Source organism: Chlorocebus sabaeus, chromosome 20 (assembly GCF_047675955.1).
Source record: "Chlorocebus sabaeus isolate Y175 chromosome 20, mChlSab1.0.hap1, whole genome shotgun sequence".
NCBI lineage: Eukaryota > Metazoa > Chordata > Mammalia > Primates > Cercopithecidae > Chlorocebus > Chlorocebus sabaeus.
In genome coordinates, this window is record NC_132923.1 from 50903834 (window position 1) to 50924692 (window position 20859).

Consider the following 20859-nt stretch of genomic DNA (forward strand, 5'->3'; position numbering starts at 1 on the left):
TTTTAAAAAAATAGAGAAAACTACCACTCTGAGGTTGTCAGTAAATACACTTTCCTTTAGACCAAGAAAACAAACACAATTGTTATGCCCTATCCATTTTTTAGCTAGAGGTTTTTGTCATTTATAGATGTTTATTTAATATTAGTTATCTATAGATAAGTAACTTTAAGTAACTGCTAAGTTACTTAAAATATCAGCTTTTATAAAGGAAAATTGACATTCATAGGAAATTTGCAATCAAAGTTTTTTAAAACAAAGAATTATTCTGAAGAACAAATAAAATCATGACACAATTTCTGTTTTTAAATATCTGATTGTCAATTAGCTTTTCTGAAAACAAAGCCCTAGGGTATTGCTATTTTATCCTCACTGCTTAGAAATTTAGCTTTGTGATTGGATTTTGCCACTAGAGGGCTCCAATGAGAGCCCCTCGCCCCTATCTCTACCTCTAAAGAGAGATGCTTGTCATTTTGAGAACTTCAGTATACTGATTCTGACAGATCACAGATTTTGTTTTTGTTTATTTGGAAAGGGAAACTTAAATGAGCCTTTCCATAGTATTTCACTGCCTTCCTCTAGGTTTGATTGCAGTAGTTGTATGGTGTCCTGTTTTATGTCCAGATACCTCAGCACTGAGAATGAATTAAGTGCATATTGGAAACTGTGCTTTAGGTTTTGGAAAATGGGCAATCCCATATTGTAACTTGCAAGTTTAGGCGATCTGAGGCTTATTTAAATTAAATTTGAAACTTAATATGACAGAAATAATGAATGCAATAGTTTTTCTTATGAAAATAGATATATCAGACTACTGTCCTCCCTTTCCAAACTTTCATCTCTTGAGAGCATTGCTAGCCTTCTCTGGTTTCAGGCTTTATGCCTACTTCTCTCTCCTGTCACTTTCTCCTTTAACCCTGATTTCACATCTTTATCATGAATCTCAGAAACTAGCTTCAGAGATATGAAAACTGAATCCTCAAAACTTCAATTAAAGGATGAAAACGATCTAGGAATTCTGTGTATGAGCCAGGAAAGCAGCAAGGGTGTGAAGAGAAGGAATAATGATTGTAAAATTGGTTGATATTTAATGAGTACTTCATATGTCAGACATTCTGCTTAGCACTTTACATATATTATCTAATTTAACTTCCAATGACTCTTTGAGAATGTTACTACTATAATTATTATTTCTACTTTATTGATGAGAAAACTGAGGCTTAGAGAGATTAAGTAACAAGGATTTCAATCCAGGTGAGTCTTAATTACTAATTCAGGCCACTTACAGTATCAAAGGAGAGAGGAATTTTCAGAGACAGCCCTGGGACTGTGGTTATTTATAAAAGCGGTTTCTCATCTAGAATTCCGTATCTTGTTGAGTCCAGCTTTATTGTCTTATCTCTGTGAAACATGCATAAACACACAATTTTTTTTCTTGATTTGAGCACTTGACTCATTAATTTGTTTATATCACTAACACTTGAGTGAATGTATATTCAACCCATAAACATCTTATTTAAAAACTTTTACGGTAATGATGGTTACAAATTTTTCTAAAAAGTCATTACAACCTTGTTTGACATGATAATATAATGACTACTATTTCTTTACCATATGCCTGTTTCTTCTTTTAATTGTGTTTATTAAGTTAATGTTTATACTTTGATCCTCCCCCCCATTTTAGGGCCAAACAGGTGACCCAGGACTCCAAGGACCATCTGGCCCTCCAGGACCAGAGGTAAAATATTGGTGGAAAGATAATAAATTTGAAACAAAATGGTGGAAATTAAACTTGTTTGGTAAAACATGTTTAAACATAGGAAGCTTAAGAAAGATCCTCTTTAAAGTTTGTATCTCTGTAAATAGTGTGGACTAAATTTTTTCTGTTGTGTCACGAGGTATGCAACAGGGATCCTAGGGAAACAGAAAAACACATTAGCCACATTTTCACACTGATTAGGATCACAGCTGATTTATTTGTTCTGCACAGCTATTAATAACAAGTACTTGAGACTTGGAACCAAATTTCAGGAAAGAAACTCCAGTGAATTATTAATGCAAAATGTTTCCAATTATTGCTATATCCATATATCATTGAAATCTCATACAGTATTCTAAAACAAATACAATTAAGTCTGTAGTACATGTATCAAATTTGTTTGTATATACTTTAAAATTTGTGACTTTGGTTTAATGGTTGATACAGAGTGGCTTTCCTTTCTAAAATTCTATATAGAACATAAGCTTCTGAGATGAAACATTTGGATTTAAAAAATCATACTATGAGTCAGAACTATGAGTCAAAGATATATTACATGGAGATGAAACTTCTGAAGCTCACTCTAGTTTCAAAAATACATGCCTATATTGAGATGTGTGTGCCTGTGGGTGTCTACACACACACACATACACACAAGCACACACATATCAGTGTACATACATATTTAATTCAGAGTCGTAGATTCAGCAGAAGGCTGAGAAAATAATTGGCATCAGAATAAATAAGTTAGAGCAATAATGTCATAGTGTCAGAGTGGTAGGCAGAGTTTCTAAGACTACTGCTGTACTGATGCTGTCTCCCTCTCTTTGTAAACCATAAGATCTACTTCGATTGCTTCGCAGCTGTCTTTCAGGGTTGGCTGATTTTTTTGGAAAATGCCTATTCTTACTTACTGTATGATTTAAAAACACATTGGGTATTGATGGTTCAAAAATCTAAAAAGCAGGCGGGGCATGGTGCAATCCCAGTACTTTGGGAGGCTGACGTGAGAGGATCGCCTTGAGTCCAGGAGTTCGAGACCAGCCCTAGCAACACAGTGAGACCCTGGTGCTTTAAAAAAAAAAAAAAAAGGTTTTAAAAGTTAGCCAGGCCTGGTGGCTCACACCTGTAGTCCCAGCTACTTGGGAGGCTGAGGTTGGAGGATCACATGAGCCTGGGATGGCGCCACTGCACTTCAGCCTGGGTGACAAAGTGAGACCCCATCTTAAAAAAAAAAAAAGAAGAAGAAGGAGAAATCAGCCGGGTGCGGTGGCTCAAGCCTGTAATCCCAGCACTTTGGGAGGCCGAGACGGGTGAATCATGAGGTCAGGAGATCGAGACCATCCTGGCTAATACGGTGAAACCCCATCTCTACTAAAAAATACAAAAAAACTAGCCGGGCGAGGTGGCGGGCGCCTGTAGTCCCAGCTATTCGGGAGGCTGAGGTAGGAGAATGGCGTAAACCCGGGAGGCGGAGCTTGCAGTGAGCCGAGATCCAGCCACTGCACTCCAGCCTGGGCGACAGAGCGAGACTCCGTCTCAAAAAAAAAAAAAAAAAAAAAAGAAGAAATCGTCTTCGAAACTTCATTGTACTTAGTTTTATATCAATAGAGAGGAAACAGGAAGTAAAATACAGTAGTATATCGATCTCTGCATTCTGATAAGAAGGAAATTGAGTAATTAAAACTAAAACTTCAGATTAGTATAAGCTTCTCCATATGAGCCTACAATTTTTATTCTAATTATTTTTAATGAAAGCTTTCCTGGAGTGAATAGTATTTACACTCTTGTCATACTGAGGATAAAGAATCTATTTTAATTTTCATTATCTTTAAAGGTTATTATTATGACTGTATTGCCCCATTATTACTGCAGTTACAGGTAATATGTACACTAGAAACGTCTATGTTGCCTCCTTGCTGTCATTATGATTTTCAGTCATTTTTCTTCTTTCTCATAAAGCTTGGTTAAAGGATGTGTAAGCGATGTTTTCACTTACTACTTGATCTTCCAAAGATGTTTCTTTATTTCTCTCTTCCCTTTAAAATTTCATAATATCCATCAACACTGAAAACATTGTGTCATTATCTCTGATTTCAGCACCACTAATATAAGCTCCTGAGCCCCAGCCTTTTCAGAGTACCAGTCCTTCCTCTTCATTTGTCTTAAGTTTTTCCATGGAGCTAAAAATGTAACCTGTACTCTGTCAAGAACTGATGCTAGATTGTTTTGGGAAACAGGGTCTAATCCAAGGAGCATAACTTTTTCTTGATCATAAAAATATAGTACCTAGGCAACTATATTTGAGACAACACTTCTATCCAAATCCTTCTCAACATTAAGCTTTTAATGAACTTGCAGGTCCAAGAATTTTAAATAGTATGTTTAGTAGTAAACCAAGCCTGAAAACTTTCTGCTTGTATAGCGGATGAATTTTTCTCAGGTAAAGGGTCTTATGCATTGTGCTAAATTCAGACTTTATCCTGTATGCATTGACCAAAGATATTTAAGCAAGAGAATGAAATTATCAGACTTGTGCTTTATGCAAGGCAGCAGGGGAAAGGATAAAAGAGAAGAAGGGAAGGAGGGGTGCCAAGGAGACAAACTAAAGGTTATTTAGAAGGATGGTGCAGCAGAGCAGGGGATTGATCATGAGGTCCCGTGACAATAGAGAGGAAAGGATAGCTTAAAGAGAGAACTAGAAAATATAATTCACAACACATAAAACAATTAGTTTAGCTCATTCCAATTGTGAGAGAGAGGAATAAAAGGCAATTTTAACGCTTCTTGCTTGAAAAGTTGGGTAGAATGTGCATCATCATTCCAAAAATAGAAAATAAAAGAGGAAGAGGAGGAGGAAGAGAAGGAAGAGATTCAGGGTGGCTGAAAATAATGTTTTGGCTTTGAATCTGTTAAGGTTTAAAGGCCTTTAGGAGATATAGAAAATTAGTCTAATAAGTGTCTTAAAACTGTAGGCCTAAAGCTCAGAAAAGTAGACTAGAGATACATACTTATATAATCATCTGCATAAAGGTATTAGATGAAGCAATGTAATAGATGAATTAAAACAAAGTTTAAAAACACTACACCTGAAAACTCACTCCTGGAAGGCTACAGTCTTTGTCTACAGTGCAGCAAAGTTTTAAGTTGGTAATAAAAAGTCAGTAAAATAACATTTTGGGTGATTGAAAAATACATTCCTTAGTAACTTATGGTCTGGAAAGAAGAAATATTGCAATGGAAATTAGAAAATGTTTAGAAGTGAATGAGAACAAATCAGTATAAAAACTTGAGTGTTGCAGCTGAAGCAACATTTAGGGGGCAATTTATATACAAATTCATTTTTCTTGAAAGCAAAGAAGGTAAAAAATAAATGAGTTATATACAGCATAACTCCAGGGATTTGTTTCAAAAGAAGAAAGAAGTTGAAAGAGGTAAATAGGATAGTCTCTGTTTTCTTAGTCTTGAGACTAAATCTCAAGAGTAAGGGGACTGTGCAGGAGAAAGGAGCTGCAGGAGCTCTTTGAAAAGTAAGTGAGTGAGTGACTGCGGAATCATAAAATAATTTCTGAGTTGTTGGTTAAGGTAATTTTTGGATAAGGTTTTTGTTTTTGTTTTTGTTTTTGTTTTTGAGACAGAGTTTCACTCTTTCACCCAGGTTGGAATGCAGTGGTGCTGTCTTGGCTCACTGCAACCTCCGCCTCCCAGGTTCAAGCGATTCTCCTGCCTTAACCTCCCAGGTAGCTGGGATTACAAGTGCCTGCCACCACACCTGGCTAATTTTTGTATTTTTAGTAGGGTTTTGCCATGTTGACTAAACTGGTCTCGAATTCCTGACCTCAGGTGATCCGCCTGCGTTGGCCTCTCAAAGTGCTGGGATTACAGGCATGAGCCACCATGCCTGGCCCATTTTTTGGTTAGTTTGAAATGTAAGAGGCTTTTGCCTGAAATACAGTCACAAAGCTCTGTACATTTTGTTGTAAGGGGATTTCAGATTTGAATACCATCTTCCCACTGCCAAAAGGATGACACATGATCAGTTATATGATTCTCCTGTCTTTTGGATTAGAACATATTAATTATTCAAAAGGAGGTAGCAATTCATTGTATTATGTCATTTCCACTATTCAATACAGATGGAAGTTATAATGTGAAAGCATAATTCAGTAAAAGTAATTCTATTAGGGGCCAAAATGATGAGACCTACATATGTACTTCTATGATACCTTTTGTTAATAACTAGGTCATAAAAGGTTTAAGATATCTGAAAATTACAGAATTTGGGGGTTAACATCTTCTGAATGAGAATTGAGGAGTTAGTCTGAGTACCTTGAGCAAATTACTTCAACTCCCTGGGCCTTTCCTCATCTGTAAAACAGAAATATTAATAGTACCAACCTCATAAAGTTGTTTTATTACACACATTAATTCATGTAAAACACTTCAGCATGTAGTTAATAGGAAACATTCAGTATGTATTAGCTGCCACCACCACTACCACCACCACCATAATTGAAGACAGCACACATTGTGTAGACCCAAGGCAGAAAAGCCTGGCCAGTTCAAGATCAGAAAGAATGCCAGTGTAACTGGAGTGAGCAGAATGAATGAAGAAGAAAGTGGTATACAACGAAGTTGGAAAAGTAAACGGGATATATCACGTATGCCATCGTAGAGGAGAGTGAGAAGTTTGGATTTGGTTCTAAGTGCAGCAGGAAGCCATGAGAGGCTTTAAATAGGGCAGTGGCTGATCTGATTTATGCTTTTCAAAGGTTACTCTGGCTACTGAGTGAACATAAGACTGTGGGGAGAAACAGTGCTGAAAGTAGGGACATGATTTTTTGTTTTTATTTATTTATTTATTTATTTGTGATAGAGCCTCGCTCTGTCGCCCAGGCTGGAGTGCAGTGGTGCAACCTTGGCTTACTGCAACCTGTGCCTCCCGGGTTCAAGCGATTCTCCTCCCTTAGTCTCCCAAGTAGCTGGGACTACAGGCGCATGCCACCACACCAGGCTTATTTTTTTGTACTTTTAGTTGAGATGGGGTTTCACTGTGTTAGCCAGGATAGTCTTGATCTCCTGACCTCGTGATCCACCTGCCTTGGCCTCCCAAAGTGCTGAGATTACAGGGGTGAGCCACCACACCCGGCCAGTAGGGTGATGATTTAAGGAGATTATTTTACTTATCTAGGCAGATAACTTATTTTAATGAATAGTAATTTTAGTTTTTGATAATAAAACCATGCCAGCTATAGAAAATGATTTTTGATTTTTCAGCCTTACCTGGGCATTACTATCAATTTTTTTAAGGCTGGGCATGGTGGCTTATGCTTGTAATCCCAGCACTTTGGGTGGCTACAATGAGAAGATTGCTTGAGCCTAGAAGTTCAAGACCAGCCTGGGGCAACATAGTGATGCTTTGTCTCTATTAAAAAGAAAAAAACATACACAGATTCCCAGGGCCAATCTCAAAAATGCGGAATCAGAATCATTGGGGGTTGCTCCACAGCTGATTAAGAGCAATAATAAAGAACCACATCTTATTTTTCTGTTCTTTATGGCAGCAGAACCTTTATCCGACAGAATGAGAGTGTTTTCAACCCAGTAAGGTATAAGATCACCAAAGAAGTCAGAACATTCTCCTTGTTCTCTGCTTGGAAATTATCATCTCATTCTGTTTTAGCAACCTGGGAAAATTATTACTACCATTTACTGCAGCATAGCATGACACAGAGATAGCATTCTATAAATGTTTTTAAAAATAAAGTGATAAAAGAAAGACACTAATAGGCTTTGCTATGGATTTTTTTCCATTAACATTTAATTTGCACAGGAGCTGGAGCAGAGAAGGAGAACTGGATTGCCTTTGCAGTACAGGGTGAATGTGATTCAAAAGCACAAGTTTTATAGTACCAAGAGCGTATGAAGCAGCCTGAGATAAGAGTAGGAGAAGGGTAGGTAACTTAGAAGATAGTCTCACAGACAGAGAAAAATAATCCGAGTTAGCCCAGTGAACTAATTATACATGTTGACAACATTTTACAGTCATAAAATATCTTGCAATTGTATTTATTAATCATTATTTTTCCACAGAGTAATTAGGTTAAATTCTATAAGGCTAAAATCAGGGGCTAAGCCTTCCTCAATAGCTGCCGCCACCATTACCACTTTAGGGTAGTGTAATCTTAGTGGTTAAGCTGAGTTTATTCATGAGTAACTAAAAGGTGCAGAAAAATAATTCATACGTTTTTCTTTGAAACCGTGTGAGGAAACTCATATTAAAAGTATACTTATATTAAACAGTAATTTTAACTGTGTATTTTCTTCCAGAAAAGTTAGAGAAATTGTTCTATAAGGCAAAGCTATATAGGACAAAGTTAGATAAGTGTACTACCCTCCTTACTTTTCTGCCCGGTCCTCATCCTCTTATCCTTTTTCAATGTTCTCACCTACCCCTGAGGTATCCAATCTCAGTAGTTTCTGGTGTATCTTTCTTGTGTGTTGTGTATGTGTGTATGTTTTGCTTGTTTAAGGGGCAGATGTATGTGTATTTTCTTATACTTTTTTATTACATAAAAGTTACATAGTATAGATACTTTTTTGCACTCTGCTTTTTTTACTTAAAAATATATCCTGGAAAACACAGCATATCAATTCATGGAGCTCTTCTTTATGTAATTTTGTAGCTTCATAGTACTTCATTGTGTGTATGTATCCGTTTATTCATTCTCCTACATATGGAAATGTAGTTTGTTTCCAGAATTTTGCAATTATAAACAGTCCTGCGGTGAATAAACTTGTGCTTACGTATTTGTGTATGGTTGGAGGTGCATCTTCATGGTGAATTGCTAGAATTGGATTGCTAGGTCAAAAGAAGATATTGTTAGATATTGCCAAATTCTTCTCTGAAAGAATTGCATTCCTATCAACATTTCTGTAATTATGACATTTCTCTCACTATGAATGACACTGAAAATCTTTTTATGTTTGAGGACTGTTTTATAATCTTTCCTGCGAAATGTCTGTTTATGTTTTTTGCGCATTTTTCTACTAGGTATTTGGTCATTTTACTCTAATGTTTAAAATTATTTGTGTATTAAAATTAGCCCTTTACCTGTGATAACTATTGCAAGTAATTTTTTCCCAGTTTGTCACTTGTCTTTTGACTTTATTTGTAGAGTTTTTTGACAGGAAATAGCTTTACATTTTTAAATAGCCAAATTTGTCAATCTTTTAGGGAATTTGGATTTTGAGTCATCATTAGAAAACATTTTCCTATATCCAGGTTTTAAAGAAATCACCTATGTTTTCTTCTGATTCTTGACTAGTTTCCTTTTTGTATTTAGGTCTCTGATACATTAAAAGTTTTGTGTGTGTGTGTGTGTGTGTGTCTGTTGTGATTTATGTATTTCATTTCACATTTTTCTAAATGGCTAATCAGTTTTCCCAGAATCATTCATTAAACAGTCTATCTTTGCTTTAGTATCATAGTTTATTTTAAATTATGCTACCTATATCATACACAGTCACATACTGCATGCATCGCTTCAGTCATTGATGGGCCTCATATAAAACCCTAGTCCCATAAGATTATAACAGAACTGAAAAATCTGTATCACCTGGTGATGTCATATAAAGCCTTTGTAACATCATTACTCACATGTTTTGTGGTGATGCTGTTGTAAACAAACCTACTGTGTTGTCAGTCATATAAAAGTGTACAGTAATGCCCTGGGCCTTCACATTCACTCACTACTGACTTACTACTTCACCCAGAGCAACTTCTGATCCTGCTGGCCCCATTCATGGTAAGTGCCCTACATAGGTGTACCATTTTTTATCTTTTATATTACATTTTTACTGTACCATTTGTATGTTTATATAGATTTGGATACACAAATACCATTGTGTTACAATTGCCTACAGTATTTAGTACAGTAACATACTGTACAGGTTTATCATCTAGAAGCAATCGGCTATACCATATCGCTTAGGTGTGTAGTAGACTATACTATCTAGGTCTGCGGAAGTATACTCTATGGTGTTCACACAGTGACAAAATTGCCTGACAAAATACTTCTCAGAACAAATACCCATCATTAACTGATACATGACTGTACTAAATTTCTACTTCTTGGATCTATGTCTGTACTTTATGTTCTCTTCCATCTGAGTGGCTGTCTGTTCATGCACAAGTACCACCTTGTTTTAATGACAGAAACTTTATGGTGTGTTGAGATGTCTGGAAAGGTTTTAAGTCCTCTGAGCTTTTTTTCAGTGTTTTCCTGGCTGCACTTGCATTCTTGTTTTTCCATATAAACCTTAACATCAATTTATCTAGGTTCATTAAAAAATATTGTTAGTATGTTTATTGGCTTCAGCTTACACTTACAAATTAAGGGAGTGCTGGGATCTTTATGATACTGACTCAGTCTTTTCAAGAACAGCAGTTGTCTTTCATTTGTTCAGATCCATTTTTGTGTTTTTCAGGAGTGTTTTTAAACATTCCTTAGGTTTTGCACATTTTTTGTTAATTTTTTTCTTCAGCATTTTATATTTTTTGTTGTTATAGTAAAACGGATTTTCTCTGCCATTATATTCTCGAATACATTTTTGTTTATGTGTCCAAAGACTATTGATTTTTCAATGTTAATTTTATATCCTGTTACCTTAATGGTTTCTTTTTTTTTTTTTTTAAGTTAGGTTTACTATTGATTTTCCAGAGTTTTCTAGACATGCTCTCATGTAATTTTAAAATAGAGATCATTTTAGTTCTTCTTTCCCACTTCTTAAACCTCTAAGTTAATTCTCATGGTTGATTGTGTTGTAATACCTGAGTACAATGTTAAAGAAGTAGTGAGCATCCTTGATCTGTTCCTGATGTTAGTGGAAACATTATAGTGATTTCTCATAAAGTAAATGCCGGCATGAAGATTAAAATATTCATATTTTATTACATTAAAGAGATAGACTGGGGATTGCTTGAGCCCAGGAGTTCAAGACTGGCCTGGGCAGCATGGCAAAATACTGTCTCTACAAAAAAGACACAAAAATTAGCCTGGCATGGTGGTTTGTACTTACAGTCCCAGCTCCTCAGGAGGCTGAGGTGGGAGGAACACTTGAGCCCAGGAAGCAGATGTTTTGGTGAAGTTTTTGCACCACTGCACTCCAGCCTGGGCGATACAGCAAGACCCCGAAAAAAAAAAAAGAAATAATAAAAAAAGAAATATCCATTAATTTATATTTTCTTGAATGTCTTAAATCACGAATGATTATTATATTTTGTCAAATATATATACTTGGTTAAAGGTTTTATATTTCCTACATGTATGGAGATAATTACGTATTTTTTCTGTTTGGATCTATGTGTATGGTATATTAATGGATTGTTTTTTTATTGACCCAACTTGCATTCTTGAAATATATTCTACTTGATTGTGGTGATCCTATTATCCTCTACAAGAGTGGTACATTTGTTACAGTTAATGAACCTACATTGACACATCATAACTATCTCCCAAGGTTCATAGTTTACATTAGTGTTAGTGTTCACTCTTGATGTTGTGCTTTCTATAGGTTTGGAAAAATATGTAATGATCTACCATTATATTATTATACAGAGTATTTTCACTGCCTTAAAAATCCTTTGTGCTCTGCCTAGTCATCCCTTCTCTCCCCTGCCCCCAGCAACCTATGGACACTGATCTTTTTACTGTCTTCATAATTTTATCTTTTCCAGAATGTCAGACCGTTGGAATCATACAGTATTTAGTCTTTTTAGATTGACTTCTTTTACTTATTAATATGCAATTAAGATTCCTCCATGTTTTTTCATGGCTTCATAGCTCATTTCTTTTTAGCACTGAATAATATTCTATTGTCTGGATATACCACAGTTTATCCATTCACCTACTAAAGGACATCTTGGTTGCTTCCAGGTTTTGGCAGTTGTGAAGCTGCTGTAAATAGTCATGTGCAGGGTTTTGTGTGTGCATAAATTTTCCACTCCTTTGGGTAGAATTAAGGAGTGTGGCTTCTGGATCACACAGTGAAAGTACGTTTCGTTTTGTAATAGACTCCCTATCTTCCAAAGTGGCTGCGCCGTTTTGCATTCCAGCCGGCAGTGAATAAGAGTTCCTTTTGCTCCACATCCTCACCAGCGTTTCGTGTCAGTGTTCTGGACTTCGGCCATTTTAGTGAGTGTGCAGTGGCACCACATTGGGTTTTGTTGTTGATGGTGGTGAGTTTGTTTGTTTGTTTGCTTGTTTTGAGACAAAGTTTCACTATGTCACTCAGGCTGGAGTTCAGTAGAGTGACCATGGCTCACTGTAGCCTCAACCTTCTGGGCTCAAGTGATCCTCCCACCTCAGCTGCCTGAGTAGGGAGGATCACAGCCATGCACCATGGCGCCCAGCTGTTTTTATTATTATTATTATTATTATTTGTAGTGACAAGGTCTCACTGTGTTGCCCAGGCTGGTCTCAAACTCCTGGACTGAAGCAATCATCACACCTTGGCCTCCCAAAGTGCTGTGATTAAAGGCGTGAGCCACCGGAACCAGCCCCTATTGTTGTTTTAATTTGCAGTTCCCTAATGACATATAATTTGGAGCATCTGTTCATATGCTTATTTGCCATCTGTATATCTTCCTTGGTGAGGTGTTTGTTAAGGTCTTTGGCCTTTTTAAAATTTTTTTTTAAATGTTGAGTTTTAAGAGTTCTTTGTATATTTGGGGTAACAGTTCTTTATCAGATGTGCCTTTTGCAAATATTTTCTTCCAGTCTGTGGTTTGTCTTTTTGTTCTCTTGACATTGTTTTCTGCAGGGCAGAAGTTTTAAATTTTAATGAAGTTCAGTATGGATTGTGTCTTTGGTGTTGTTTCTAAAAAGTAATTGCCATACCCAAGGTCATCCAGATTTTCTCCTGTATTATCTGCTAGGATTTTATAATATTGCATTTTACATTAGGTCTGTGATCTATTTTGAGTTAATTTTTGTGACAGGTGTAAGGTCTGTGTCTAAATTCATTTCTGTTTTGCATGTAGATGTCCAGTTATTTCAGCATCATTTGTTGAAAAGACTATCTTTGCTCCATTGTATTGCCTTTGCTCCTTTGTCAAAGATCAGTTGACTGTATTTATGTGGGTCTATTTCTGAGTTCTCTATTCTGTTCCACTCATCTACTTATCTATTGTTTCTTCACTACCATACTGTCTTGAATATTGTAGCTTTATAAGTCTTGAGGTCTAGTAGTATCAGTCCTCCAACTCTGTCCTTCTCTTTCAAGTTGGGTTGGCTATTTTGGGTCTTTTGCCTCTCCGTATAAAGTTTAGAATCTGTTTGTCAGTATCCACAAATAACTTACAGGATTTTGTTTGGTATTGCATTGAATCTATAGATCACATTGGGAAGAATTTACTTAATTCTTTTTTATTTCTTTTATCATAATTTTATAATTTTCCCCATATAAGTTTTATACTTATTTTCTTAGGTTCATACCTAAATGTTTCACTTTTTGGTGCTGTATTGTGTTTTTAATTTCAAATTTCATTTGTTTGTTTTTGGTATATAAGAAGCCAATTAACTTTTGTTTATTAACCTTGTATCCTACAACCTTGCTACAATTGCTTATTCATTCCAGGAGAATTTTGTTCATTTTTTTTCTGATTTTCTACATAACCAATCATGTCATCTGTGACAAAGGCAGCTTTATATTTTCCTTCTCCATCTGTATAGTTTTTATTTCTTTTTCTGGTCGTATTGCATTATCTAGGACTTCCAGTATAATGCTGACAAGGAGTCATAAGGGGATATTCTTGCTTTGTTCCTTTTCTAATTTCTTTTTATTCTTTTATTTTCATAAAATTATTAAGGTCTGTTATTTTTTTCTCCCATCATTACTTTAAATGTATTCAATAGACTTCCATATGGAGTATGTTATATTAAAATTACTTTTTGATATTTTGTAATTTCAATTTGTATATGCCTTCTCACCCAATAATTATTTAAATAGGCAATTTTTAAATTTTCAAGTGGGGGAGCTTTTTCAGTTTTGATTTTGTTAATAATTTCTGGTTTCATTGCATGGTGATCAGAGACTTTTTTTTACTTTATAGAACTTACTGACCTTTTTCTTTTTCACCTAGTATATGTTCACTTTTTGTGAATGTTCAGTGTCTTCTTGACAAGATGGTATATTCTTATTATCAGGTGCAATGTTTGGTATATAGTGATTTGCCCTTACTTGTTGATTATGTTGTTTAGATTTGCTGTATCTTCACTTATTTTTGTTTTACATGATCTGTCTGTGTTAGTAGGATGGACTGTGGCCTCTGTCAATCCAGTTGCTCTCAGAGCAACAACTGGTACTTTTCTCACTCTTTCACTATCCATTTTACATTCCCCTCACCCTCAGCTGTCACCTCAGCAGATCTTGGTAGCTTATCTGGTATTATAACCTAAACCTTCATTGCTGAAGAGCATGTATGTTTGACAGGAATACAAGAAGGTGCCCAGTGTACCACCTGAGTTTCACATGTATTCCTTCCTGCCTTTATTGTATAAAAGCAGTCTTGCTTCCTTTTGTTTATCAGGGTCAATTAGTTATGCCAGTGTGGTGACTTCTCTTTTTGTTTATTCAGACCTGGTCACAAAAAGTCCAAAGTGCTCTGGTAGCAGCCATAATTTTTAGTTTAGTAAGACCTTTGTTGTATCTCCTGTCAAGAAAGAACCCCCACTTTGGGTAACAAGATCTTCAACCCTGTAGAGTTCAGCGTGTGGTGAAGGAAGCACAGAATACAGTGTGTCATTGGGAGTGATGGTAAATAGGACCGTACCTGCTTCCAGCCCTCGATCTTTAGACCCAAATGTTCATCCTATTTGGGACAAACCTCCATATAGGGGTCAGTGATTTAATAAATCCACTGTGTCCTAAAGGGTAGTACACCATTTTTTCCACATTATTTTCTTTTAACTGGCATATCAGTTATAACTTTAGAAGGAAGTTCCAATGTTACATGAGGCTGGATGCCTCTAGATTGGGCAGGATAAAAACTAATGGATTATATCATGGGCCTACTTCTTGCACCTCCTTCAATGTAAAGAGGGTCTCCATTTTTGGATGATGTGTTCTGTGAGGTTTCCTGTTTGTGGATCAGGCATTCTGTAAGTCTCTAGATAGTGGTGCTAGTAGAACTTTAGAGACAAGAAAGGCAAACTCTTACCCAAAATAGATATCTATCCCTGTGAGGATGAACTGTTGATACTTCCATGTTGGAAGGGGCCCAAGGTAAGACATTTGCCACAGAGTAGGTAGTTGTCTTCTTTGAGGAATGGTGCCATAATGGAGACATTGTTGGTCTTTTTGCTGACAAATGGGACTTTCAGAGTCAGCAGAAGCTGGAACATCCTTGGTAAGTGATAGTACATGCTGTTGGGCTCATACATAACTTCTGTCTCTGCTACCATGTCTTCTCCATTCATGTGACACTCATGCCAGTCTGGGAGTGACCAAAGATGAAGGCTGCCTAATGTCAACTGGCCAAACCATTTTGTCTACTTGGTTTTTTATAAACTCATTCATGGTATATGCTTCCTGGTGGGCATTAATGTGTGAGACAGAACTCTTCATACTCTTTCCCTAATTCCATGTGTCTATTCATGTGACTGTATCGCAGATCTCTCTCTTCCTCTATTTTTTCTCCTCCCAGGCCCCTGACCAGATAGCCATGCCATTGATTACTGCCCAAGAATCTATATATCCTCACTTCAGGTCACTTCTCTTGACACACAAAAGATGATGAGCTGGTACACTGCTCACAGATCTACTCATTAGGATGACTTTTTTCTTCTCTGTTGTTATTCAGGTACTCATAAGTGTACCTTTTTTGCTGTTGCTATCCATTTTCAACTAGAACTGCTTACCCAGCTGACCCAACCATAAACCAAGCTCCTCCAGCTAGTCATATGGGAGCTATTTTCTCACCCTACCACATATTCCTTTAGTTATAAGCCAGGAGAAGGGAACTGCAGTGAGTGTGAAGGTGACATTGGGGTTTGGGCTACCTATTAATGCAGCTTACTTGTTCCCCCTGGTCCCACTTGGGTTCAATCCTGTATATAACATTTCTCCTGTATAATGGATTGCTGCTAGTGCCCATCTGAATTTATGTCTTGGCAGCCTAACAGAACCCAGGATATAATGGCAAGTTCTAAGTGTGTGGTCACTTGATGTCCCATAGTCAACTGTCCTTCCTTTACCAGGTTCCAGTAACACCAAAAACTGTTTCTCAAAAACCATATTATTTTCTGCTTCAGATGACATGGCCTTACTCCAGAATTCCAGAGGCAGCATTTATTGCTCTCATTGCAAACTGCCATAGGCTTCATACTGCATCTTCTCCCACTGTAATACCTCCAATACTAGAGGGTCTTCTTGATTAAATGTACAAGTGGCAGGACTAATTGTACCATGTCCTGGATTTATGATGTTGCCCTTTCCTGTTTTGGGTGCCACTCAAAGCTAGCAGCCTTCAGTGTCACCTGGTATATAGGCTAGAGTAGTATTTCTAGGTATAGAATGGTTTGCTCCCTGGACCCCAAAAGGCGTGCCTTTCCTTTTTTTTTTTTTTTTTTTTTTTTTGTGGTGGAGTATGTAAGACTCTCAACTTGCTCTTGCCTTAAAGGGGCTATTCAAGTATATCCCTAACCACTGGGATCCTAAATCTTCAGAGAATTGGCCAGCTTATGAATCTTTGAAGGGTGTATATCCTACCATCTTGAGTGCATGTGTCTTGCCAAATTCTCTATTGTACTAGCCATCTCTTGCTATTCTTGTTCAATCAGCATGACATCATGTATGTAGTGGATTGGGGTGATGTTCTGTGGCATTCACTGAAGGTTCAGATCTCTTCGGACTGAACCTGTATCATATGACAGAGACAGGAGAACACAGGAAAACTGTAAGTGACTATTGTCCATCCTACATGAATGCAAACTAGTTTTTTATTACCTTTTTTAATTTTAAAGGAAAAAAGTACATTTGCTTAATTGGTGACTATATACCATTTATGGGAAGACTTAGTAATCTTCTCTAGCGATGATACTACATCTGACAAAACAGCTGTAACTGGGGCTGTGGTAGTCTCCAGTCACCCTTCAGAATCTATCTGATCTCTGCAGGAGCCCGCCTGGTGAATTCAGCAATGCTGTGATAGGGACCACCACTGCTACATCTTTTAGGTTTTTAATAGTGGCACTAATCTATGACATCCCCCCACACACAATGTGACTGACAGTCATAGAGATGTGATTGGCTGATCATCAGAACCCAAAGATCTACCTATGGGAATATCTCTGCCTTTTATGCTCTTCTTTAGACAATCCAATTCTTACTATTCATTTTCAACAGATCTTTCTTGGATGTCTATTATATATGTCAATCACTAAGAAAAAAAGTGCTGAGGTGAATAAGATTAGGTCCTGACTTCGGGAGGTTATAGTCAAGAAGTCAATATTCAATTCTTATACCATGTCAAAGCCTCTACTGTCTCTGTCTGTCCTTTTTCCCAGGCATCAGGTTTGATTAGGTTTGATAAAATTAAAAATTAAAAATCAGCTCATCCCTTGAAAGTCTAGAATCAGTGCAGTCCTCAGAGAAAGTTGTAAAATAGTTGAAGAATTTTATTTTTTCCTGAGGCTCTTAGTCTCTCCTTTATATGTGTGTGTGTGTGTGTGTGTGTGTGTGTGTTTCTGTGTGTGTGTGTGTATTTACACCCTTGGGCATGAGTTCTTTTCCATCTCAAACAATTGGTGTGCTCTTTTTTCCCCCTAAAATGTGCCCTTCCCATCAAAGCCTGTTTTCATGGAAAGACCTGATGAATATATTTCACTCCCAGCAGTAAATGATTATGAGCTAACAGCAATGAATTCCTATTTTAAGAATATTTGCATTTTAGCAATGAACAGAAACCTGAAACTAATGCAAAATGTCATTAATCAAAGAATTTAGGGTGTCATTTAGTGAGCAGGGAAAAACTTATGGATGACTAGAAACTTTTATACCTCTCAACTTAATCATACCATGCAAATGGTCATCTACTCAACTAAAAAGGCAGGACAGGACTGACCACCATTTCTTGCTAGTGACTTTTGGTTAGGAAACTCAAATCTTCATAAGAGTTGGTGAAAGCAAAGTACTCTGAAGTTTTTGTTGTAAATGCTATTTGCCATTGGCATTGAAGAGAACTGTTCATCATTAAAGACCAGCTGAGCAAATGTGATTTCAAACGACTTCAAAGCTTTTTTTCTCTTCGTAATGTTTTACTTATTCTAGGCAATGTGACAGTGATGATACTTGCATATGCTGTAACAATGAAGTGAAAAGATCTGTGCATTTAGCTTTTCACAGAATTGTAAATATTAGAGGTGTTCCAAGATAAAACATCACTTGCCTTAATACATAAGATTTATTTTTTCCATACTTTTTTTTCTGCTTTTAATAAAAATATATGGAAAGTGCTCTACAGGAATCCTTTCTATTTCTTTAATCATAGTAGTATCAGTTTTGAGCATTAACCCCAAGTGTCCTGTCAGTTCTGGCAGCAGAGCACCTTATATGGTAGCAGGATGGTTAGAATGTTTGTTGATTCAGCTGTTAAGCCCCCTGGGCTACAGAGATTGCCAAATATTTGAATTTTGGATGATGTACTTGGTATATGGGGCCAGTTGTTTATGACAAAAATGAATCAAGACCACTAATCACAGCAGTGCCAGAAGTGGCCAACCAGTGGGTCCTCTTTTTCCATCAGGGTGGTCTTCATTAGAGACAAAGACTAAAGTGAGTTTCAAAACTCTGGCTATATCAAGTAAAAGCATGCTTTTAAACTTCATTTTTAGTACGTCAGTTGACTTAACTGGAATAACCTAGACTGTGGCCAGCTATATTAATTGATTAGAATGTAATGGATTCCCTTCACCCAAATGATTTACTTCTTTGATATCTTTTATGACTTGGATTTGGATGATAAATTTCATGTTTTTAATTGTCGCTTAAGTCATGCTGAAAGAGTACATGTGATTAAGTCAGTCAATTAAAAAAGTATTAGGTTTCTACTATGTACAAATATGTGCCTAGTAATCACTGTAAGATATATTAAAAATAAAATGTAATTGATAATTTAGGAAGATTTAGTCTAGTTGGGAAGAACAAAATCTATATGTAAACTGTTAGGTAATGGTGAAGGCATCATATGAGAATTAAGGAGTTGTTATAGTTCAGTGTTAGTAGAGATAGATTTACATAAAATGAAAGGATAGAGAAGGGTTCATAGAAAAGATGGAAGGGTTTATAGAAACGACAGACCTTGAATTAGATTGTTTATCAATAAATCGCAGGAACAGGGCAGGGCATTCCAAGCACAGTGAACCACATAAACAGAGCCAAGAGACCTAGGGTATATGCATAGTGGATTTACGGGAGTGGGTGACACTGGCTGGCTGATACAGTTTTTTTGTGTGTTGGCACAGAGTGACAAATAAGATTGTAAAAGTAGGTTGGCATCAAATTGTTAAGACCTTTTATGTCAAGCTGTGTCAGAGGCAGCATATTCAGTGGTTAGGTAATCTGGGCTAATGTTGCAATTCTTGTGTTGTGAAAAAATATGAGACCCCTCTCTCATCTCCCAGGTGAACCAGCCAAAGTTCTATTGCATTGCCTGGTTTTTGCTCATACTGGTCACAAATTTTCATCCTTTTATACTCACTGTAGATGGGAGTCTCTGTAACTATTGTCTATAAGGAGATAGAATCTTCTGCCTACTCAGGATGAACCTTTGTTTTTCTTTTCTTTTCTATTTATTTTATTTTATTTTACTTTATTTTATTTTATTGAGACAAGGTCTTGTTCTGTTGCCCACCCAGGCTAGAGTGCAGTGGCGTGATCACGGCCACTGCAGCTGCAACCTCCCAGCCTCAAGCAGTCCTTCCACCTCAACCTCTCAAATAGCTAGAACCACAGGTATGCACTACCACACCCAGCTAAGTTTTTTATTTTTTATTTTTGTAGAGATGGGTTTTCATTGTGTTACCCAGGCTGGTCAAGCTATCTGCCGGTCCACCCACCTCAGCCTCCCAAAGTGCTGGGACTACAGATATGAGCCACTGCCCCCAGCTGGAAACTTAGTACTAGTTATTACAATGTTGCAAACCTGAAACTGCTCACCAGATTGATGAGGAAGTCTTTCTGCCCAGAAGAGAGTTAGGGACAACTAGGGCAACTGTCTTTGAACTTACTTCCCTGTACTTGGCCTGAAGCTGTCTCTCCCAGTACCTCCTCTAAACAGGCAATAAAGTGGAGGACCATTTATTGCTTGTTGACCATGTATTTGATTGACATATTCATTGCAATTTCCCATGGACTTCTCTCAAATCCTGTTAATCATCTGTGAGGCCCTAACAGTTCCTCCTCCAGAAAGCTATGTCTCTATCAGTATCCCATCTTCATCACCAAAACTGTCAGAATCTGAGATTTTATTCTGTTTGCAAGCCAACAAGTTAGTCTGACAGTTTCAATGATTCTGGTAAAAGACACAAGCTCCTAGAACAGTGACAGAAGATAGTTTATTACTCTTGGCAAAAGCACTTTTCAGAGTATCAACATTTTTGCACTGATTCACTGAGCCCCACTTCCCAAAGGGTGACAAGAAGAGGGCCAGATGATGCTTGCGTATGTGGTAGGTTACATTACGTAAGAGGAATCTGAAGTTTAAGGAGACTAAATCTTTTATAATGGGCAGTCGGAAAAGATAATGTATTCCAGAGAGATATTATCTCTGTTATCTTGGACAGTAAGCATTCCTTCCTGCCCTTTGCTTCAGGAAGCAATGCAAAAATCTCTGAAGAGAGTGACTGGAATAATGCGAAGTCAATACCTCATTTGCAGAATGTGTGGAAATGCAAGGGACCAATGAAGAATTATCTTCCAGTGACATGTGAAGTTAAATATTGGAGGTACAAAAATGGGTCAGATACATTCCTTTTCCTGCATGAGCTTACATTTCATTGGAATAGAGAAACATGCCCTTAGTTATAGTATAATATGAATAG

The 20859-nt window shown here is 36.9% G+C and overlaps 1 protein-coding gene across 1 annotated transcript in view; it reads left to right on the forward strand.

Moving 5' to 3' along the window:
• The window catches only part of COL24A1 (collagen type XXIV alpha 1 chain), a 390023-nt gene that overhangs the window by 130035 nt on the left and 239129 nt on the right, over positions 1-20859 (forward strand). Inside the window, exon 19 of the mRNA XM_007978084.3 lies at positions 1682-1735. Within this exon, the coding sequence (XP_007976275.3) occupies positions 1682-1735 (54 nt within the window). The remainder of the gene's footprint in view (positions 1-1681; positions 1736-20859) is intronic.